Source organism: Giraffa tippelskirchi, chromosome 4 (assembly GCF_054371585.1).
Source record: "Giraffa tippelskirchi isolate mGirTip1 chromosome 4, T2T-mGirTip1v1.2.pri, whole genome shotgun sequence".
In the NCBI taxonomy this organism is placed as follows: domain Eukaryota; kingdom Metazoa; phylum Chordata; class Mammalia; order Artiodactyla; family Giraffidae; genus Giraffa; species Giraffa tippelskirchi.
The window spans coordinates 160,204,021-160,227,948 of NC_137278.1; the positions used below are offsets into that span (position 1 = coordinate 160,204,021).

General features: G+C 43.8%; 1 protein-coding gene and 1 long non-coding RNA gene across 2 annotated transcripts in view; both read right to left on the bottom strand.

Moving 5' to 3' along the window:
* LOC145546965 (uncharacterized) overlaps positions 1-23,928 on the bottom strand; it is a 473,665-nt gene that overhangs the window by 394,518 nt on the left and 55,219 nt on the right. The window lies entirely within an intron of this gene.
* LOC145546963 (ferritin light chain-like) lies at positions 8,179-8,983 on the bottom strand. The gene is made up of 2 exons (XM_081595364.1): positions 8,864-8,983; positions 8,179-8,819 (listed from the first exon to the last, which is right to left on the bottom strand). The coding sequence occupies exons 1-2, from the start codon at positions 8,906-8,908 to the stop codon at positions 8,358-8,360; spliced, it is 507 nt and encodes a 168-aa protein (XP_081451490.1). The 5' UTR covers positions 8,909-8,983; the 3' UTR covers positions 8,179-8,357.

Sequence of the window (23,928 nt, forward strand, 5' to 3'; positions counted from 1 at the left end):
CTTCAGCAATACATGAACCATGAACTTCCAGATGTTCAAGCTGGTTTTAGAAAAGGCAGAGGAACCAGAGATTAAATTGCCAACATCTGCTGGATCATCGAAAAAGCAAGAGAGTTCTAGAAAAACATCTATTTCTGCTTTATTGACTATGCCAAAGCCTTTGACTGTGTGGATCACAATAAACTGTGGAAAATTCTGAAAGAGATGGGAATACCAGGCCATCTGATCTGTCTCTTGAGAAACCTGTATGCAGGTCAGGAAGCAACAGTTAGAACTGGACATGGAACAACAGACTGGTTCCAAATAAGAAAAGGAGTACGTCAAGGCTGTATATTGTCACCCTGCTTATTTAACTTATATGCAGAGTACATCATGAGAAACGCTGGGCTGGAAGAAACACAAGCTGGAATCAAGATTGCCAGGAGAAATATCAATAACCTCAGATACGCAGATGACACCACCCTTATGGCAGAAAGTGAAGAAGAACTAAAGAGCCTCTTGATGAAAGTGAAAGAAGAGAGTGAAAAAGTTGGCTTAAAGCTCAACGTTCAGAAAACTAAGATCATGGCATCTGGTCCCATCACTTCATGGGAAATAGATGGGGAAACAGTGGACTGCTGATGGTGATTGCAGCCATGAAATTAAAAGACGCTTACTCCTTGGAAGGAAGGTTATGGCCAACCTAGATAGCATATTTAAAAGCAGAGACATTATTTTGCCAACAAAAGTCCATCTAGTCAAGGCTATGGTTTTTCCAGTGGTCTTGCATGGATGTGAGAGTTGGATGGTGAAGAAAGCTGAGCGCCACAGAATTGATGCTTTTGAACTGTGGTGTTGGAGAAGACTCTTGAGAGTCCCTTGGACTGCAAGGCGATCCAACCAGTCCATCCTAAAGGAGATCAGTCCTGGGTGTTCATTGGAAGGACTGATGTTGAAGCTGAAACTCCAATATTTTGGCCACCTTATATGAAGAGTTGACTCATTGGAAATGACCCTAATGCTGGGTAGGATTGGGGGCAGGAGGAGAAGGGGACGACAGAGGATGAGATGGTTGGATGGCATCACCGACTCGATGGACATGGGTTTGGGTAGACTCCGGGAGTTGGTGATGGACAGGGAGGCCTGGCCTGCTGCAATTCATGGGGTCGCAAAGAGTCGGACACGACTGAGCAACTGAACTGAACTGAACTCTGGACCATAGAAAAAGCAAGAGAGTTCCAGAAAAACATCTACTTCTGCTTTATTGACAATGCCAAAGACTTTGACTATGTGGATCACAACAAACTGTGGAAAATTCTTAAAGAAATAGGAATACCAGACCACCTGATCTGTCTCCTGAGAAATCTGTAGGCAGGTCAAGAATCAACAGTTAGAACTGGGCATGAACAACAGACTGGTTCCAAATAGGAAAAGGAGTACGTCAAGGCTGTATATTGTCACCCTGCTTATTTAACTTATATGCAGAGTACATCATGAGAAACGCTGGGCTGGAGGAAGCACAAGTGGGAATCAAGATTGCCAACAGAAATATTAATAACCTCAGATACGCAGATGACACCACCCTTATGGCAGAAAGTGAGGAAGAACTAAAGAGCCTCTTGATGAAAGTGAAAGAGGAGGGTGAAAAGGTTCGCTTAAAACTCAACATTCAGTAAACTAAGATCATGGCATTTGGTCCCAACACTTCATGGCAAATAGATGGAGAAAAAATGGAAACAGAGAGAGACTATTTTGGGGGGCTCCAAAATCACCGCAGATGGTGACTGCAGCCATGAAATTAAAAGACGCTTGCTCTTTGGAAGAAAAGCTATGACCAACCTAGACAGCATATCAAAAAGCAGAGACATTACTTTACCAACAAAGGTCCATCTAGTCAAAGCTATGGTTATTCCAGTAGTCATGTATGAATATGAAAGTTGGACTGTAAAGAAAGTTGAGTGCCGAAGAATTGATGCTTTTGAATTGTGGTGTAGAGAAGACTCCTGAGAGTCCCTTGGACCACAAGGAGATCCAACCAGTCCATCCTAAAGGAAATCAGTCCTGAATATTCATTGGAAGGACTGATGCTGAAGCTGAAACTCCAATACTTTGGCCACCTGATGGGAAGAACTGACTCACTGGAAAAGACCCTGATGCTGGGAAAGATTGAAGGCAGGAGGAGAAGGGGATAACAGAGGATGAGATGGTTGGATGGTATCACCGACTCGATGGACATGAGTTTGAGCAAGCTCCAGGAGTTGGTGATGGCCAGGGAAGAGTGGCGTGCTGCAGTCCATCGGGTCACAAAGTGTCGGACATGACTGAGCGACTGAACTGAACTGACCGAAGGTACATCCACTAGCTGTCAGCTGTTGGGTGACCAAGTGTCCCAGTTTTCCTGGACTGAGGAGACCCCAGACTGAGGGGCTGGGACACAGGACTTTCAGTGCTAAGATGAAAAATCACAGGCAAATCAGGACACACTGGTCACCCCAGCTCTCGGGGCTCCCGTCTTGTTTCTCAGCCCTCACCGCTTCTGAGAACCTATCCTGTTGACTACCTAGCTTATACCCTATTGCTTGACTCTTGTCCACATGTGAGAATGTGCTTTGGAGGCAAAGTCCCAGCTGTATTATTCACTGGTCACAGGGCTTTGAGCAACGTATTCAATGCCTCTGAGTCTCCAATTCCTCCTCTCTGAAAAGAGACTGGGACATACTTTGTGTGAGGTATGACATACTTCCTGTGACATACTCAATGAGATAATGGCGTCTTCAAAAATGCCTCACACGTCATAGATGCTGCATTGATGCCACACCTCATTCCTCCCCTAACTTCCTCCTCTATCCCATAGGCTCTGCGCCATTTCAAGCAATGGTCTTGGATTACAGATTACATCTTGGGAACCTCATTTTTAGAGCTCTTAGTATGGTCCCAGATGCCTGTAAACACTTAAAAATTGATTTTAATTATATTATCACTGTTCCTACTCTTCTCTTCAGTATTCCACTTGTGTCTTATGCATCTCTATCCCCTTTTCTCATAGGAAACTTAAACCTGTAAGTAAAGACAATAATAATAACAAACCCTCCATTTCTGGAACACTTTACAGCTAATAAGATGTTTTCCACCAGAGAATCGAAAACAAAAACCTGATAGGCAAGTATTATTTCTCTCCTGTTTACGAATTAACAAACCGAGCCTTGGAGAAGCTGTGTGCCTGATTGATGATGACATGCTCAGTGAAGAAACAGAACCAACATTCTGAGTCTCCAGTCTGCTCTAAAACAACTTTCCCCTGGGGCTCAAAACTGGATTCTAATGCATCCCCATTCCTCGACTAGGAGGGGCCCTGGACAGAGCCTCCTGAGCAGATGTGGTTATTGGGACAAGCAGCTGTCATTTGTAATTTCCTGTGTTATCCCCCAGAGTCCACAGCTTAATTTCACTTTAAATCCAGCATAGCTCTTGCCAGACCCATGAGAAAATCCTATTCGAGATGGAACCGCTGAAATCTGATTCAGAACTCTGCTGGATTTTCATCCGACTATCAATTCTGCTCAGGCCCTGGCAGCTGGGCTCAGCTGGGACTGGATCATTCTAACTTCCTTTGACTTGCCATCACCTGCTCCACTGCCCCAAGAAGGATGTCAAGTGGCCTCATGACTGTTCCCCTTTGGAATCCTTTTAAGTGTCTAGGCCTAAGCAGAAATTACAAATAGGGTCTGGTATTTAACTCAGGCTGATTCCAAAATATTTCCCCATCTGGAGCTCTTCCACGGAAAAAGCATTTGCAGTATGTGGGTGCAGGGTGTGGGGCTGGAGGGGAGCCAGGAATGCACCATCTACAGCTCTGAGTCCTACTAGCAGAAGGTGTGTAAACACAGGCTACCTTTCCAGGGTAACCCAAGCCAGTGGAATTTGTTATGGGGCAGAAGGAAGCTAAGTTGGGGGTCAGCAGATCCAAGATCAAACACCAGTTCCCACGTTCACAAGGTGAGTGGCCCCATGGTATGCACTCAGTCTCTTCAAGTATGTGCTCTCCTTTGTAACAAGAAAACAACAATGCCTGGACTGCCCTTCTCTTTACAGCAGTCCTGAGCTAACAGACGTAAAAGCACTTGAGAAACTGAAAATGGCTGGACAGGCACCAGCTGTTAATATCACAGTTCAGGCTTTCTAAAGTTTGCAATATATTTTTCCAACAGAGATTCACTGAGCATTCCAATTCTCTCCGGTCTTTGTTTTTTTCCCCCTTTGGGTTCCTTTGATCTCCCTGCACAAAGTCAAAGTTAGCCAAAGAACAGATCTGCATTCATTTCCTAATTCACACAACTATTCAAGGCAGTATCTGATATCCCATCTCACAAAGATAGCCCAAGAAAGTCTGGCTGAAAGGAGGGAAAAATACTTTTCCCTAAAAATTTGCTCTGTGTTTTTTGTTTCTCTAATCTTGAAGGAAATTTTACATTCTGTTTCAGAGTAGGGAAAAGAAATAGGAAAATAAGAGAACTTGAGAATTAGAAAGGGAAATTACATCTCTCACACTTAAGGATGATTGAAAAGAGATTATATTTATAAATAACACACAGTTATTGGTAACGTAGAGTCAAGGAAAAGATGTGAATTTACAACACAGAGAGATAACATCGTCAAAGTGATGTTACGGGTATTTGCAAATCTTTGCTAAGCAAAGATGAATTTACTTATCACAACTCTAGTCCGGCTTTGTTCAGGGAAACAGAGATTTTTAGAAAATATGACCCATTTGTCCTTTACATCCTGATACTGTTTCTCTTTTATCCACACAGGAGTTAATATGTTTCCTGAGAACTGGCTGTATCGTTTATAAATCATTCACAAAGGACTAAGACTAGGGAAGCCCAGAAATGTATTTCTGTTTGTGCTGTCCTTCCAATCTGACCCTGCTTCTGTTCACAGTACCCCATTGTTACATGTTTCCAGCAGAACCTTTCTGTTTCAGAAACTTTCTATTTCATCAGGATGATTGACAGAGGAGCCTAGCTGTGAACAGGTGACAGTCAGGACATGTGCATACATACTAACCACACAGCATGAAATCCTTCTGCAACACTCACCAGCCCACAAACACTGGAATTTAAATTTGGCAGCTGAATCTTGGACTCCTTCCAGAAGATTTTGTTCAGGAAATACCAAAAGTTCTCACCACTGTATAGCAGCTTCACTTTCAAGGTCACACCTCAGCATGAGGGGTGCAATGTGGGAACGCAGACAATGTTGGGTGTCAGAAATGGGACACTTTTCAAAGTGACCACAAGATGGCCTCACTGTTCAGACCCATGTTAGTGTTCAGGCTGTAACTTTAGTCCTCAAAGCAGGGTGGCAGAGGTGTGTTTTAAAGATTGCCATTGAAATCATGATCAAGAAGTGGCAGTTTTTCTGTTGTTCTCTGGAAACTTATCAACTTATCTGGAAAATTATCAATAACAACATAGGAATAGAGTCTTCAGTCGAAGAAAATTAAATTTTATACATTTTTCACTCCAATGTTCCAGCTAAATTTTCTGTTCAACAATATATACTTGTATTAAATTTCCCTGGTATCTTGATACAGAGCAATGAATCCACTGATTAATAAGCATACTCCCGTGCTTTCTTAAAAACTGATATCTTGAGGACGCTTTGTGTGTGTGTTAGTCGCTCAGTCGTGTCCGACTCTTTCCAATCCCATGGACTGTAGCCCCCAGACTCCTCTGTCCATAGAATTCTCCAGGCAAGAATACTGGAGTGGGTTGCCATTCCCTTCTCCAGGGGAACTTCCCAACCCAGGGATCAAACCCCAGTCTCCTGCATCACAGGCAGATTCTTTACCATCTGAGCCACCAGGGAAGCCCCAAAGACCCTTTAAATACATCATAAATTGGTTCTGCAAAGGGCTGTAAATAGTTTTAGGCTAACAGACAAAATGAGGATGTCCATTACCTGCACCTCATCACCACTGAGTATATCTTTTTTTAAAATATATCTTTTTTTAAATCTCTCTTTTGTGTAAGATATTCTCTTCTGGGTCTCCCTACATAATGCACATAATTATGTGGGTCTCCCCACATAATGCATTAGGGTTTGGGTGAAATTTCACAACATTCCATGACATGGAATACGGAATAAATTTAACTGGATAAAGAAGCTTTCAAGGCCAGGGTCAGCATGACAAGAACCCACAGTCACTCCTTCAGCCCATGATGAGGCATGCCATAGTCTGCTGGACCCATGCCATATTCCTTCTTATACGACAAGAATGAGAGGTCAGCCTTACAGCAATCTGGTTTGAGGGTGTCAGCTATTTCCAGGAATTGCCCTGGAATGCCAACTGCCCAGCACCTGGAGACTGTCAAGTCCCTAAGTAAAAGTCTAAGTGTTAGTCGCTCACTTTGCGACTGACTGTTTGCAACCCCATTGTAGCCTGCCAGGCTCCTCTGTCCATGGTATTCCCAGGCAAGAATACTGCAGTGGATAGTCATTCCCTTCTCCAGGGCTCTGGAGCCCCAAGGATGTTTTAATTCAGTCCCTGCCTTCACAAGGGGTGGAAGTCCAAGTTCCTCAAGAAGGTGAGCTTGGGCACTGCCCCTCTAACTGGAGGAAGAGAAAGGCCCTGAGCCCTAGTCAGCTTCTGGCCCAGGCAATTTAATTGTCCACTAGGGCTGCCACAGTCTGGAGTGGCTTAAACAGAAATGTATTTCTAACAACTCTGCAGGCTGGAAGTCCAAGATCAAGGTGTTGGCAGATTTTGTTGTCTCTTTCCTTGGTTCCCTTCTCACTGTGTCCTCGTATGGCCTTTCTCTGTGCACGCATGCTCCTGGTATCTCTTCCTCTTCCTTTATGGGCCAGTCTTATTGTTAGGGACCAAAGTTTATAACCACATTTAACCTGAATCATCTCCTCACAGGCCTTTCTCCAGATATAGTTGCATGGCGTGTTGGGGGGCGGGGGGTAGGGCTTCAGCCCTGAATCTTAGTGGAGGATGCAATTCTGTCTACAACACCAGGTAAGCACACAGGGTTATTCGGGACAATCCTGCTCCTTGCATAATACTTAGTCGACTGATTAAGCAAAAAGTGGTATAACATAATAGCTTTTATTTTCATTTCTTTGATTAACTAATGAAATTATATACCTTCTACATACTTATTGGCCAGTTCTATTTATGCACTTTACCCATTTTTCTTTGGGGATATTAGTGTTGCACTCTTTAATTTGCCAAAAAAAAAACTGGGGGGCTACACTGAGTCTTAGTTGCAGGGTACAAGCTTAGTTGTCCCACAGCATATGGCATCTCAGTTCCCAGACCAGGGATGGAACCTGAGTGCCCTGCATTGGAAAACAAGATTCCTAACCATTGGACCATCAAGGAATTCCCTGCCAAATATTTTTATAGAGAATGTCTTTTACTCCATTATGGTTACCATGTGTTTTTTTAATTGGATATGTTGATGACATAATTTGTGTGTGCGTACTCAGTTGTTAAGTCATGTCTGACTCTTTGCAACCCCATGGACTGTAACCTGCCAGGCTCCTCTGTCCATGCTATTTCCCATGCAAGAGTAATGGAATGGGTTGCCATTTTCTTCTCCATGGGATCTTCCCGATCCAGGAGTCTCCTGCAATACCAGCAGATTCTTTACCACTGAGCCACCTGACATAATTTGCATTAATATAAAACGTATTTGTCGGAGAAGGCAATGGCACCCCACTCCAGGACTCTTGCCTGGAAAATCCCACGGACGGAGGGGCCTGGTAGGCTACAGTCCATGGGGTCGCTAAGAGTCGGACACGACTGAGCGACTTCACTTTCACTTTTCCCTTTCATGCACTGGAGAAGGAAATGGCAACCCACTCCAGTATTCTTGCCTGGAGAATCCCAGGAACGGCGGAGCCTGGTGGGCTGCCGTCTGTGGGGTCGCACAGAGTCGGACACGACTAAAGCGACTTAGCAGCAGCAGCAGCAAAACGTATTTGTGGATTATGTCATCTGTGTCCACACTCATCCCGTTCCTGGTAGCCTTCAAATGCTGTCAGGGGACACAAGTGTTTCCAGAAAAGCTGACTCCACCCCCAACCCCGTGGGGTATAGACCTTGACCAAGTCAATCAGCACAAGCCATGACCTATGATTGGTACAGGGTGGGCATGTGACCCAAGTCGGTCCAATCAAAGTACTTTATTTATTTATTTATTTTGTTATTTTTATGCTGCAAAAAGCTTTATTGTTTCCATTTGGTCCAAGGCTTAAGAGAGGGCTCCAGAGTGTTAAAAAGCTGCCTAGTGGCTGCAGAGAGGGGCTTCAGGCAGCCCTGATGTTAGATGGGTTCTTCAAAGGCCACTGGTCTCCAGAAGCTCCTAGTTGTGCTTGAGGGTGAGCCTTTCGAAGAGATATTCGCCCAGCCCAGCCTGGGGACCAGCCAGCCTGCAGAGGTTGGTCAGGTGGTCAACCATCCTCTTGATGAGTTTCACTTCCTCATCTAGGAAGTGGTTCTCTAGGAAGTCACAGATGTGGGGGTCTCCGTGGGCAGAAGCCAGGCCATGCAGATCCAACAGGGCTTGATTCAGATTCTTCTCTATGAGAAGAGCGGCTTCCATCGCGTCCTGGGTTTTACCCCACTCATCTTGAGATGGCTTCTGCACGTCCAGGAAGAGGGCACGGCCGCCACACTGGTTTTGCAGTTTCAAGAGATGCTCTGCGCCCTCGCACTTCTCCTTGGCCAATTCACGAAAAAAGTGACCCACACCCTCCAGGGCCACATCGTCGCTGTCGAAATAGAAGCCCAGAGAGAGGTAGGTGTAGGAGGCCCGCAGTTGCATGTTAACCAGGCGGTGAGGTAGGTGTAGGAGGCCCCCAGTTGCATGTTAACCAGGCGGTTGACGGCGGCCTCCAGAATCTGGGAGCTCATGATTGGTCGGTAATAAGGAGTTAAAAAGTGGTGGCTGGTCCCGGTGATTGCGGACAGCTGAGTGGCTGACTCCGGAGGTTGCGACTGGAAAAAAGGTTGGAGGGTGGTCGGAGGCTGGAGCAAGGGGCGTCCCTGGGTCTGTTCCGTCCAAGCACTGTTAAAGCAAGAGACAGATCCGTGGGGCCGCCAAGCGCACTTCCTCAAAGTGCTTTAAATACTGACACAAAGACACCTCTATTCCTAAACAAGGTCAGTGAAGCACATAATCTCAGGAGCTACTGTCAACCACATTGATGAGTCCTTTTAGGATAAAGCTGGAAGCAAAGACAGTAGAGCAGAGAGGAGAGCAACAGGGTGTATTTTCCACTTGTCTCCTCTCTTTCTCTCTTTGTTTTAGTGACTCACTTGGGTTGAGTTCTCCCAATATATTCAATTTTTAGCTTTCACAGGAACAATTCTTTTTTTCCTCACTCATATTTCATCAGTGTACACACATGCTTGATTAGATTGCATAAATACAGAAACAAGTACACTTGACAAAAACTGGTTTGGAAACACGTTATTATCTGAGCAAAACTGCCAGAACTACCAGGGTAAAACTGATCATGAGCATTCGTCCTTCTGTGGTCATCAGTATGTTTTACAGAGAAAATGATGAACTTTTCTTAATCTGATAAATTGATTAAATGGAGATAGATCAGCTGAATGCAACTGTTTGTCATTTAACTTAGAAATTTCCCATACGCTTGCACATAAAACTATTCTATAATTTTGTTGTTCCTTTACCAGGCCCTAGTGGTAAGGCCCTAGTGGTAAGGAAATGGCAACCCACTCCAGTATTCTTGCCTGGAGAATCCCAGGATGGCGGAGCCTGGTGGGCTGCCATCTATGGGGTCGCACAGAGTCGGATACGACTGAAGCGACTTAGCAGCAGCAGCAGCAGTGGTAAGGTTATGCTAAGTTTATAGGATGAATTTGATACTAACATGTATTTCTACATAACTAACAGAGCATAACTCCTCTCGGCCCCCCTGTGCCCACGCAGCCGCTGATCCTTGGGCCTGGGGTAACTCCTCTCGCCGCTGACCCCGGCCCCCGGTCCCCAGCCCAGCCTAGCTCCTCTTGGCCGTAGCCCCTGGCCCCGGCCCCCGGCTCGGCGTGGCTCCTCTACACCACACTTCTGCACCGTCGCAGCCGCTTTGCTTCTGCGCGGAGCCGTCACAGATGCCTCGCTTTTTGCTTTATTGACTATGCCAAAGCCTTTGACTGTGTAGATCACAAGAAACTGTGGAAAAGTCTGAAAGAGATGGGAATACCAGACCATCTGACCTGTCTCTTGAGAAACCTGTATGCAGGTCAGGAAGCAACAGTTAGAACTGGACATGGAACAACAGACTGGTTCCAAATAGGAAAAGGAGTACGTCAAGGCTGTATATTGTCACCCTGCTTATTTAATTTATATACAGAGTACATCATGAGAAACGCTGGGCTGGAAGAAACACAAGCTGAAATCAAGATTGCCTGGAGAAATATCAATCACCTCAGATATGCAGATGACACCACCCTTATGGCAGAAAGCAAAGAAGAACTAAAGAGCCTCTTGATGAAAGTGAAAGAGGAGAGTGAAAAAGTTGGCTTAAAGCTCAACGTTCAGAAAACTAAGATCATGGCATCTGGTCCCATCACTTCATGGGAAATAGATGGGGAAACAGTGGAAACAGTGTCAGACTTTATTTTTTGGGGCTCCAAAATCACTGCTGATGGTGATTGCAGCCATGAAATTAAAAGACGCTTACTCCTTGGAAGGAAGGTTATGGCCAACCTAGATAGCATATTTAAAAGCAGAGACATTACTTTGCCAACAAAAGTCCGTCTAGTCAAGGCTATGGTTTTTCCAGTGGTCATGTATGGATGTGAGAGTTGGATGGTGAAGAAAGCTGAGGGCCAAAGAATTGATGCTTTTGAACTGTGGTGTTGGAGAAGGCTCTTGAGAGTACCTTGGACTACAAGGAGATCTAACCAGTCCATCTTAGAAGAAATCAGTCCTGAATATTCATTGGAAGGAGTGATGCTGAAGCTGAAAACTCCAATACTTTGGCCACCTGATGGGAAGATCTGACTCATTTGAAAAGACCCTGATGCAGGGAAAGACTGGAGGCAGGAGAAGGGGAGGACAGAGGATGAGATAGTTGGATGGCATCACTGACTCGATGGACATGAGTTTGAGCAAGCTCTGGGAGTTGGAGATGGCCAGGGAAGCCTGGAGTGCTGCAGTCCATGGGGTCACAAAGAGTTGGACGTGACTGAGTGACTGAACTGATACTTAAGGATTCAAATTACATATATTCACTTTAAAGAACACTAACACATTCAGTTTTGTAAGTGTCTAGAATTAGTCAATCAGTTAGACTTTAATAAACTTTGGTGTGCCTGTGTGCACTCTCCACCAACTCTTTAAAACTAAGATAGTATAATACTTTAATTCTGTAACTTTCACTTTGAGATATGTTTTGGTCATCTAGACCATATCTTTAAGAAACTTCTTGCCAGAATGATATCACTAATACATATCTTGAGGTCCTCTCCTCTGACCCTTTATTAATATATAGAATATGGAAGAAAATAACAGCCACAGCCATGTTAACTAGACATTGTGCTCATTTTGAAACAAATACAAATATCAAATCATTATGTTGGGGGCTTCCCTGGTGACTCAGGGTAAAGAATCTGCCTGCCAATGCAGGAGACACAGGCTTGATCCCTGGTCCAGGAAGATCCCATACGCTGCAGAGCAACTAAGCCTGTATGCCACAACTGTTGAACCTGTGCTCTAGAGCCCAGAAGCTGCAACTACTGAAGCACACATGCCTAGAGCCTGTGCTCCACAACAAGAGAAGGCACCACAATGAGAAGCCCGTGTACCACAGCCAGAGAAAAGCCTTTGCAGCAACGAAGACCCAGCACAGCAAATAAATAGGTAAATAAATTTTTTGAAAAATTATTTTTAAAAATCATGACATTGAACATCTGAAACTAATACAGCTGACCCTTGAAAAACATGGATTTAAACTGCATGTGTCCATCTGTAAATGGATTTCTTTTCAATAGTAAATGCAACAGTACTACGCCCTCCACAACTGGCTGAACCTGTCAATACAGAACCGTAGATATAGGGACTTGGAGGATGCAGAAGAATCTCAGATATCAAGGGCCAACTGGAAGTTATACACAGATTTTTCAGAATTTCAATTGTGTGGAGTTTCACCACCCCTAACACCTGAGTTGTTCAAGGGTCAATGGCATACTGTTGTATGTCAATTATACCTCAATTTTAATTTTTTTAATTTTATATTTGTTTAAAAACAAAATGAAATGTCACAAATCCAGTCACCGAGCCCGTAGACAGCTTGCCTGGCAGCCAAGTGGAGAGGCTGAGCTGTGCCCTCCTAAACTTGCAACATCACAGATGCCATGATCACGGTCACAGGAAGAAGGTTGATATGAAAAAGAAAATACCAGTGAATACCTTTTTCAAGGGAGCTATACGAATGGTATATTTCATAAGCCTTTAAGCATCTATCCTCCTGCTATGTTTACACCTGAAAAACAACCTGGCTGAGCATAAAATTCTCAAGCTATACCTTTTATCCCCCAAATGTATAGTCATCATTCTACTTCCTTCTGCCATTTATCTTTGCAGAAAAGAAGGCTAAGGCCAATCTGTATATTTTTCTTTAACAGACTTACAAGGGGGCAAGGGGGACTACCTGGATGCATCTGAGGGTCTTTATCTTTGCATTTCAAAGAATTTGTCCCAGTGTGTCTAAGTACGGCTTCTTTTCATGAATTTTACTGGTATAGACTGAGTCCTTTTCATGCTTATCTGGTTATTGCTGCTGTATCAGCCAGTGTTTGATTGTGGAAAACACAACCTACAAGTTTAAGCAGAGAGAGATTTATTACAGGGTATTAAGTTATTTACTAAATTTCCAGGAAGGAAAAAACAGGCTCTAGACCTTCACTGTGCAATATAGGAGCCACATATAGCTACTGAGTGCTTGAATGCGGCTAGTCTTAAGTGAGATTATGTGTGCATCAGTACAAGAAAAAGTGATATATTGATATGTGGAAATAAGAATATTGGGGGATATATTGGGTTAAAATATATTACTAAAATTAATGCCACCTATTTCTTTTTACTTTAACCACAGCTACTAGAAAAATTTGGGCTTCCCAGGTGGCACAGTGGTAAAGAATCCACCTGCCAATGCAGGAGACATGCATTCAATCCCTGGGTCAGGAGGATCCCCTAGAGTAGGAAATGGCAACCCACTCCAGTATTCTTGCTGGGATAATCCCATGGACAGAGGAGCCTGGTGGGCTACAGTCCATGGGGTCGCAAAGAGTCAGACACACTGAGCACACATACACACTAGAAAAGTTTAAATGATGCATGTGTGTTGTTATATTTCTATAGGCTAGTGCTGCTCTAGACTGGCCTTCCGTGACTGACTCCAAGAAGCACATCTGAGAACTGGGCTACCAATAAAGCTGCTGCTCCAGCCCTAGACAGGGAGTCCAGAGTCAGGAGGCTGTCTGCCAAGACAAGAGCCACTGCAACACCTGCTGGCTCCAGAACTCAGCCACCTCTGCCCCCATCAGGAAGCTGATTGCCAAACTGAAAAGCTGTCTCCAGAGTTGCCTCTGCCACAATCAGCACCAGCAAACTAGATGCCCCATGACAACCCTGCCTGCTACTCTCCCACGTGTGCATACATGCTCAGTTGCTCAGTCATGTCTGACTCTTTGTGACCCCGTGGAATGTAGCCACAAGGCTCCTCTGTCCATGGAATTCTCCAGGAGAGAATACTGGAGTGGGTTGCCATGCTCTCCTCCAGGGATCTTCCCAACCCAGGGATCGAACCCGAGTCTCTTGAATCTCCTGCATTGGCAGGCAGAGTCTTTACCACTGCACCATCAGGGAAGCAATAATACAGCAGGCAATTCTAGGAAGAGGGAGACTTGGCTCTGCATGCTATTAGAGGGCCGGAATGCATTTTGAGAGAGCCAGTTTGCATAACTAGCACTGCTCCCATTAAAATCACTCTTGTTTCTTCATAATGAACACAAGTCCTTGTTGGGTTGAATTGCTTTATGTCTACTATGTGCTTTCCCATTATTCTTTTCTTTGCTCTAGGAAAACCTCTCAGGTTTCCTCTCAATGTTACCACTTCCATTTTCTACAGTATTAGTTTGGCTCCTTAATTAGGATTTTCAATTTCCTACTAATTTTCGCTTCCCTGGTGGCTCAGACGGTAAAGAATCTGCCAGCCATGCAGTAGACTCGAGTTCGATCCCTGGGTCAGGAAGATCCTCTGGAGAAGGGAATGGCTACCCACTCCAGTACTCTTGCCTGGAGAATTCCATGGACAGAGGAGCCTGGCAGGCTACAGTCCATGGGGTCACAAAGAGTCGGACACAACTGAGCAACAAACACACTAGTAAATATTAGTTTCCTCGGAATTCTATGATGAATAGTACAAAACTGAAAGTTATAGAAATGTATAGCTAGGGCCCCCAACCAACTCCTGGGATGCTGTTCTTTTTTATCAGCAGCAGTTTTTCCCCTAGGCCCCATGTCATGTTTCATTTTATTGCTTGCTTATCTTTGAAAGAAGAGAGATTAACCCTTAATTAGTATTTGCCAAGTACACATTATCCCATTCTCTGTTCATTGTCCTCAAACCAAAGGCCAGTCAGTATCACACTGAACAAGTCTGATGTATTACCAATTGAGTTAGAGAGTTTTATGCCATGGGGAACTACGGGGCAGTTCAGTAAGAGGATGTAGAAAGAACTTATTTTAGGATCTGGGCTTTGATTGGGTGATTTGGCAGATTAGGCACTCTCACAAAGCAAGGGCAATTTTATTATTGGGTGTCTCAGTAAGTTTTATTTATAGGAGAGCAGAATGGAGCAAGGCAGAAATTATAATGGCAAGGAAGCAGCTGTCACTCATTTAGCTGGCAGAGGCTGCTTGGTATTTTGTGATTTGAACAACGTTCTTGTATTGTCTGTGTGATTACTGAGTGCTCTCGTGTTGGTTTTGAAGCATCCTGGTCATGGAATGGCCTTGTCTAATGTTGATGTCCCATGAAACTTCTTATGTCCAACCAGAGCACATCAAGATGTGACTGTAAGCACAGGCCAGCTTATAACGACACCAGGGACTCATTCCTAAATGTTAGGGACTGCTTCTCTCCTTTGCATCACTTAGGTGCTAGTATGATTCCACTCTGTAATCCATGTTGGGGGAAAAACTGTTGACAGTTCCTTGGCCCAGATCTCAGGATCAAGCAGAAATTTATCTAGTGCCACTGCATCTCTGTTGTTGGTTCTTTCATTCTCTGAACAGATGCAAAGTGCTCTAGCTTTTTAAAAAAATATTTATTTATACATTTATTTGGCTGCTCCAGGTCTTAGGTGTGGCACACAGGACATTCCATCTATATTGAGGCATGTGGGATCTTTAGTTGCAGTGTGCAGGGTCTCGTTTCCTGACCAAGGATGGATTGACCAGGTCCTCTGCACTGGGAGCTCGGAGTTTTAGCCACAGGACCACCAGGGAAGTCCCTGTCCTAGCTTTAATTCATACCAGGGCTTACCTCAAGGTGAAATGTACCAACCCCCATCCCTTCATGCTTCCTGCCATTCATCTCTGGAAACTGCAGACTGAGAGAGTTTGAGGAAAGAAAGACACCCATTGGAACAGTGAGGAGAAGCGTGCTCCAGGCAGATCAGAGAGAGAACTTTCATTTACCATACAGCCAATGGAAATGGATTGAGAAACACGTGTGGCCTGAGACAGAGGAAGTATTTTTGTCTAAAAGTAATAAGAGGTACAAACTATGATGTATAGAATAAGCCACAATAATATATTGTATAACATGAGGAGTATAGGCAATATTTTATAATTATAAGTGGAACATAACCTTTAAAATTGTGGATCACTATACTGTATACCTGTAATTATATAATACTGAACATCAACTATATTTCAGTTTAAAAAATTAAAAAAAATTCTCAAAGCACTTTTTATCAGACTTCTACTATCTGTACCCTGGTTCAAAATGCAGGGTATGTTTTGACCTTACCTGTGTAGTGTGGGTGTGGCTAGAGGAGGGGCCTGGAGCACGCTTCTCCTCACTGTTCCAATGGGTGTCTTGTCTAAATTTCACAAGACACATATCCAGTGCTCCATGAATTCTGTCATCTTGCTCTATTCCAATCCCAGGGTACCACTGGAGCCCCCAATTCTCTCAAAGTTCTCCCCATAAGAAGAGAAAAGGAAATGCCACAATAGTGTCCACCACCCCAGAGAGTCTTTAATCAACCCTTTCTCCTGCATCAGCTGGAGGTGTGTGATGGAAAGTTGATACACAATCAACTTTTTGCTGTCTTTTCACAATTTCTGCATGGATACATCTAGTGCTAGCTAGCACCCCATTCAGAAACCTAGGGATACTTATCATTTTTGTTCTCAACTTTGAAGCTTCAGATGAAATATCAAGACACCATGAAAAGTTTCATTTGATATCCTGTCACACTTAAAACACACCGTGATGCTTTCCATATAAGCCCTCGGCCCTCACTAGGGCTATCTGCAGACTACACAATGGTAAACAGAGAAGCTGTGACTATTGGCACAGTCCTGCGTCTGGGCTGCTGAGATAAGACTTTTGGAAAGATTCAAACCACAGCCTTTTGCAAGAGTTACACAACCACTTCCGGCCCATCCTCCTACTGAATTCATTTCAGAAAACTGAACATTCCTTAGGAGGCTATCATACAATTAAAGTAAAAAGGGTTATAATCGATGTGCAGGAATATCCTTTGGAGGACTGAAAATATATCACATGAAAAGACTTAATTAATTAGCACAAAATAGCTTCATATAGTTAAAGGCCAGTCTGCAGAGAAGGGATTTAAATCCTTCTGAATCGTCCCAAGGAAGATGTTATGGAAGCAAGTTTGGGGCCCGATGATATTTGTTCATTCACTCATTCATTTGCTGAGTTCCTGCTTTGTTCCAGGCTCTGAGATGGCCTGGTGTTGCCATGATAATAAGATTTGGCCCTTGCCTTCAAGGAGCTCAAAAAAAATCTCCATAATGGAATAAACTGACACAGGAAGTAGGACAATACCCCTGGATCCCACACTTGCATATCCTGGATGGCAGTGAGGAATACTTAGTCGCTCAGTTGTATCCAACTCTTTGTGACCCCACAGACTGTAAGCTCACCAGACTCCTCTGTCCATGGGATTTTCCAGGCAAGAATACTGGAGTGGCTTGCTACTTCCTTCTCCAAGAGATCTTCCCAACCCAGGGATCGAATCCACGTCTCTTGTATCTCCTGCATTGGCAGACAGATTCTTTACCAGTGCTCCACCTGGGAAGCCCCTTGACAGTGAGAAGAGATGATTCAAAATTCAGGAGTGGTAGGAAAGAAGCAAATCAAAGAGCTCATCTTTAGATTCCCTTCAACCCATCCAAACCTGAAGTTCCATTTATGTTCTGGAAGCCACAGACCTAAGACATGATATGTCTCTGCCAATTTACATAAAATAGAATGAGAGCATGAAGGAGCTGACTTGGTTGCATAAATTCATTTCAGACCAGAAACATAAGCAAAAATGTACAGGCCCCAACACAAGGAATGTGTTTATCAAAATGCATGAGGACACTCAGTAACAGAATTTCTATTAAGGAGAACTAGCCTAGCAACGGAGAAGGCAATGGCACCCCACTCCAGTACTCTTGCCTGGAAAATCCCATGGACGGAGGAGCCTAGTAGGCTGCAGTCCATGAGGTCGCTACGAATCGGATACGACTGAGTGACTTCACTTTCACTTTTCATTTTCATGCATTGGAGAAGGAAATGGCAACCCACTCCAGTGTTCTTGCCTGGAAAATCCCAGGGACGGCAGACCCTGGTGGGCTGCCGTCTATGGGGTCGCACAGAGTCGGACATGACTAAAGCGACTTAGCAGCAGCAGCAGCAGACCAGCAAAGGAATTCAGGCAGCTAGTGAGTGATGGAAATGCTTAGAGAAGGTTTATATGCACCTGTACTGAAACACAGAACAAGGGAAAAAGATTTACAAAACTTGTCCAGCAATGTTAAATGGGTCTTTCCCTGCCTCTGCACTGTGACTGAGGGAGTAAGGGTGCTAAAATAATGTACTAGGCACACCAAGACATCTTTGCAGAGTCAATATCCAAATACTGACGATTTATCAAACGGGGTACTTTTGTTGGTTCTTTAGGGACACCCTGTTGGAGACCTCTGACACTGAGACATCCATCAGGACAACCCACTGGGATCCACCTGGATGATCTACCAGGATACTCTCCATCTCAAAGTCCCAAACCTCAATTATATCTGCAAAGTCCAGTTTGTCATGTGAGGTAACATACTCACAGGTTTCTGGGTTTAAGGCACGTACAACTGTGGGGGGCTATTTTCTGCCTACCTCAGAGAATTTGATCCGTGTTCCCTGGAGTCTGAGGAACACAGAGACTTGTTCCTGATTCTCACCTCATAAAGTCCAAGAAGAAGAGCATGGCTGGGGTTATCTGTGATGGAAACCAAAGACAGAATACTGTATTTTTAGGATCCAGAGGGGTAACATGCCAGGTAACCTGTGGGCTAAAAGGATGCTGCAGAGGAGAGCCAGGCTAGAGCCTCCTTAAAGAGACCCTATCCAAGAACTCTGCCCACCAGGGTCCACAAGTCCTCAAAAGAAAGAAGTTCAGTTCAGTTCAATTCAGTAGCTCAGTCGTGTCCAACTGTTTGTGACACCATGGACTGCAGCACGCCAGGCCTCCCTGTCCAACACCAACTCCTGGACTTTACTCAAGCTCATGTCCATCAAGTCAGTGATGCCATCCAACAATCTCATGCTCTGTAGTCCCCTCCTCCTCCCGCCCTCAATCTTTCCCAGCATCAGGGTCTTTTCCAATGAGTCAGTTCTTCACATCAGGTGGCCAAAGTATTGGAATTTCAGCTTCAACATCAGTCCTTCCAATGAACACCCAGGACTGATCTTCTTTAGGATGGACTGGTTGGATCTCCTTGCAGTCCAAGGGACTCTCAAGAGTCGTCTCCAACACCACAGTTCAAAAGCATCAATTCTTCAGTGCTCAGCTTTCTTCACAGTCCAACTCTCACATCCATTCATGACCACTGGAAACACCATAGCCTTGACTAGACAGACCTTTGTTGACAAAGTAATGTCTGCATTTTAATATGCTGTCTAGGTTGGTCATAATTTTCCTTACAAGGAGTAAGCATCTTTTAATTTCATAGTTGCAGTCACCATCTGCAGTGATTTTGGAGCCAAAAAAAATAAAGTCAGCCACTGTTTCCACTGTTTTCCCATCTGTTTGCCATGAAGTGATGGGACCAGACGCCATGATCTTAGTTTTCTGAAAGTTGAGTTTTAAGCCAACTTTTTCACTCTCCTCTTTCACTTTCATCAAGAGGCTCTTTAGTTCTTCACTTTTTGCCACAAGGGCAGTGTCATCTGTATATCTGAGGTGATTGATATTTCTGCCGGCAATCTTGATTCAAGCTTTTGTTTCTTCCAGCCCAGCGTTTCTCATGATGTACTCTGCATATAAGTTAAATAAGTAGGGTGACAATATACATCCTTGACGGACTCCTTTTCCTATTTGGAACCAGTCTGTTGTTCCATGTCCAGTTCTAACTGTTGCTTCCTGACCTGCATACAGATTTCTCAAGAGGCAAGTCAGGTGGTCTGGTATTCCAATCTCTTTAGAATTTTCCACAGTTTATTGTGATCCACACACTCAAAGGCTTTGGTGTAGTCAATAAAGCAGAAATAGATGTTTTTCTGGAACTCTCTTGCTTTTTTGATGATCCAACGGATATTGGCAATTTGATCTCTGGTTCCTCTGCCTTTTCTAAAACCAGCTTGAACATCTGGAAGTTCACGGTTCACGTATTGTTGAAGCCTGGCTTGGAGAATTTTGAACATTACTTTGCTAGCGTGTGAGATGAATGTAATTGTGCGGTAGTCTTAGCATTCTTTGGCATTGCCTTTCTTTGGGATTGGAATGAAAACTGACCTTTTCCAGTCCTGTGGCCACTGCTGAGTTTTCCAAATTTGCTGGCATATTGAGTGCACCACTTTCACAGCATTATCTTTTAGGATTTGAAATAGCTCAACTGGAATTCCATCACCCCACTAGCTTTGTTCATAGTGATGCTTCCTAAGGCCCACTTGACTTCACATTCCAGGACGTCTGGCTCTAGGTGAATGATCACACCATCGTGGTTATCTGGGTCATGAAGATCTTTTTTGTATAGTTGTTCTGTGTATTCTTCCACCTCTTCTTAATATCTTCTGCTTCTGTTAGGTCCATACCATTTCTGTCCTTTATCAAGCCCATCTTTGCATGAAATGTTCCCTTGGTATCTCTAATTTTCTTGAAGAGATCTCGAGTCTTTCCCAATCTGTTGTTTTCCTCTATTTCTTTGCATTGATTGAGGAGGAAGGCTTTCTTATCTCTCCTTGCTATTCTGTGGAACTCTGCATTCAGATGGGAATATCTTTCCTTTCCTCGTTTGCTTTTCACTTCTCTTCTTTTCCCAGATATTTGTAAGGCCTCCTCAGACAGCCATTTTGCTTTTTTGCATTTCTTTTCCATGGGGATGGTCTTGATCCCTGTCTCCTGTACAATGTCACGAACCTCTGTCCATAGTTCATCAGGCACTCTATCAGATCTAGTCCCTTAAATCTACTTGTCAGTTCCACTATATAATCATAAGGGATTTGATTTAGGTCATACCTGAATGGTCTAGTGGTTTTCCCTACTTTCTTCAATTTAAGTCTGAATTTGCCAATAAGGAGTTCATGATCTGAGCCACAGTCAGCTCCCAGTCTTGTTTTTGCTGACTGTATAGAGCTTCTCCATCTTTGGCTGCAAAGAATATAATCAATCTGATTTTGGTGTTGACCATCTGGTGATGTCCATGTGTAGAGTCTTCTCTTGTGTTGTTGGAAGAGGGTGTTTACTATGAGCAGTGCGTTCTCTTGGCAGAACTCTATTAGCCTTTGCCCTGCTTCATTCTGTACTCTAAGGCCAAATTTGTCTGTTACACCAGGTGTTTCCTAAGTTCCTACTTTTGCGTTCCAGTCCCCTATAATGAAAAGGACATCTTTTTTGGGTGTTAGTTCTAAAAGGTCTTGTAGGTCTTCATAGAACCGTTCAACTTCAGCTTCTTCAGCGTTACTGGTCGGGGCATAGACTTGGATTACCGTGATATTGAATGGTTTGCCTTGGAAATAAAGAGAGATCATTCTGTCATTTTTGAGATTGCATCCAAGTACTGCATTTCTGACTCTTTTGTTGACTCTGATGGCTACTCCATTTCTTCTAAGGGGTTCCTGCCCACAGTAGTAGATATAATGGTCATCTGAGTTGAATTCACCCATTCCAGTCCATCTTAGTTTGCTGATTCTTAAAATGTCAACATTCACTCTTGCCATCTCCTGTTTGAGCACTTCCAATTTGCCTTGATTCATGGACCTAACAATCCAGGTTCCTATGCAATATTGCTCTTTACAGCATCAGACCTTGCTTCCATCACAAGTCACATCCACAACTGGGTCTTGTTTTTGCTTTGGCTCCGTCTCTTCATTCTTTCTCGAGTTATTTCTCCACTGATCTCAAGGAGCATATTGAGCACCTACCAACCTGGGGAGTTCATCTTTCAGTGTCCTATCTGTTTGCCTTTACATACTGTTCATGGGGTACTCAAGGCAGGAATACTGAAGTGGTTTGCCATTCCCTTCTCCAGGGGACCACATTCGGTCAAAAAGAGGTTACCCAGTGTGAACTGCTGGAGGGGGACTGAGGACATGTCACAAGAGAGTAGCAAGAGAGTACCTCTCAGAAATGTTTCAGAGTCAGAGGGCTCCAACAGAGTATCCCCAAAGAACCAACAAAACACCTGGTTTGAAAAATGGTCAGTATTTGGATATTGACTATGCAGAGGGTTTAATTAATACTAATTAAGTTAAAAAAAAATAAGTCCCTCAACTTCTAGCCCCTCCTCACCCCTAACCCTGCATCTAGCAGGCAGGTGCAAAAGGTGGAAAGAGGAAGAAAGCAAAGGCAGACTTTGCCTCCCCCTTTCCCACTTCATGTCTCTGGGAACACATGGAAGGAGAATCTTTTCATTAGACATGTGATGAAAATCTTGATTTAGATTGGGCTGGAATTTTTAATAACTGAAATTCTTCTAATCTCCCACATCCAGAGAAACAAAAACCTGAGACACCATCAGGAGTTTGGAATGGAGTTTATGTGAAGGTTTGATTTGAAGGCAGTGGTAAGAAGAAATAAAGTGGTTTCCTACTGGCATAACACCCAAAGTCAATTATTTTTGTTGTTGTTCAGTCACTCAGTGGCATCTGAAATGCTACCGTATGGACTGCAGGATGCTAGGCTTCCCTATGCTTCACTCTCTTCCAGAGTTTGCTCAAAGCATAACACCCAAAGTCGATTATTTTTGTTGTTGTTCAGTCACTCAGCGGCATCTGAAATGCTACCGTATGGACTGCAGGATGCTAGGCTTCCCTATGCTTCACTCTCTTCCAGAGTTTGCTCAAACACATGTCCATTGAATCCACTGATGCCATCCAACAATCTCATCCTCTGTAGTCCCCTTCTCCTCCTGCCTTCAATCTCTCCCAGCATCAGGGTCTTTTCAAATGAGTTGGCTCTTCCCATCAGGTGGCCAAAGTATTGGAGCTTCAGCTTCAACAACAGCCCTTCCAATGAATATTCAGGGCTGATTTCCTTTGGGATGGACTGGCTTGATCTCCGTGCAGTCCAAGGGACTCTCAAGAGTCTTCTCTAGCACCACAGTTCAAAGGCATCAATTCTTGGTGCTCTATGGTCCAACTCTATGTAACTACCCAAAGCCAGTACATCCAATATACTGATCACATTTGCAGGCAGTGTTGGGGGGAGGGGAGGGGTACCTCTCTAGTATCCTTTAAGAACCTGAATACTGCCCAAGAGATGTGCACTTACTCAGTGAAGACCAGTAGACACATAAAGAGAACATCAATCCATCTCTGAGAGGCTAGAGGAGCCTTTAATGAATACGATTCTGTCCGGAGATTTTTCTGTGCAATGGCATCTAAACTTCTCAAGGAGCATGAGTTCTATACTGTTCTTTGCTTTGTTTAATGTCAGACTTGAGTTAGGGTTTGACGAGTGAGTTTGGTTTTAAGTGAGGAAAGGAAGGAAAGCATTCCAGGAGGAAAGCATTAGGCAAAGAAAGAGCTATAGACTAAATGTTTGTGTTCCCCACAAAATTAATATGTTGAAACCTAATCCTAGTGTGAAAGTATTTGGAGGTGGGGCCTTTGGGAGGCGATTAGGCCATGAGGGTGGAGCTCTCAAGAATGAGATTAGTACCCTTATAAAGTGACCCCAGAAATACTCCTCGTCCTTCCTTCATGTGAAGACGTATATGAATCAGGAAGCAAGCTCTCCCCAGATGCCAAATCTGCCTTGACCTTGGACTCACCAGCGTCCAGAATGGTGGCAAATAAATTTTTGTTGTTTATAAGCCATCCAGTCTATTATATTCTATTTTAGCTGCTGGAACAGATTGACAGAAGGAAAACAACAGCATAACAGGTGGGAATGGATAGGGCAACTGCAAGGAAAAGAGATCAGAGGTACTTGACTAGAGCAAAAGAAGAGTGTCCAGGAAACAGGAATAATAAGGCTACCTAAGTGGGGCAGAGTCTTTAAAGATGGAAAAAAGAAGTTTGGGCTTATTGCAATGTATAATAAAGAACCATTAGACTTTCTGAGACTGAAGAATTGAACATAAAAGTGTGTTGTTCAGTCCATGAAAATAAGCAAAATGGGTTAGAAGAGAGGAGTTGAGGTGAGAACAGCTTGGAATTTGT

Excerpts from the sequence above, each read along its gene's own strand:
- LOC145546963 (XM_081595364.1), bottom strand. The coding sequence starts at position 8,908 with ATGAGCTCCCAGATTCTGGAGGCCGCCGTCAACCGCCTGGTTAAC. Across the intron at positions 8,820-8,863 it reads CCGTCAACCGCCTGGTTAAC|ATGCAACTGCGGGCCTCCTA; the intron begins ATGCAACTGGGG and ends CGCCTGGTTAAC.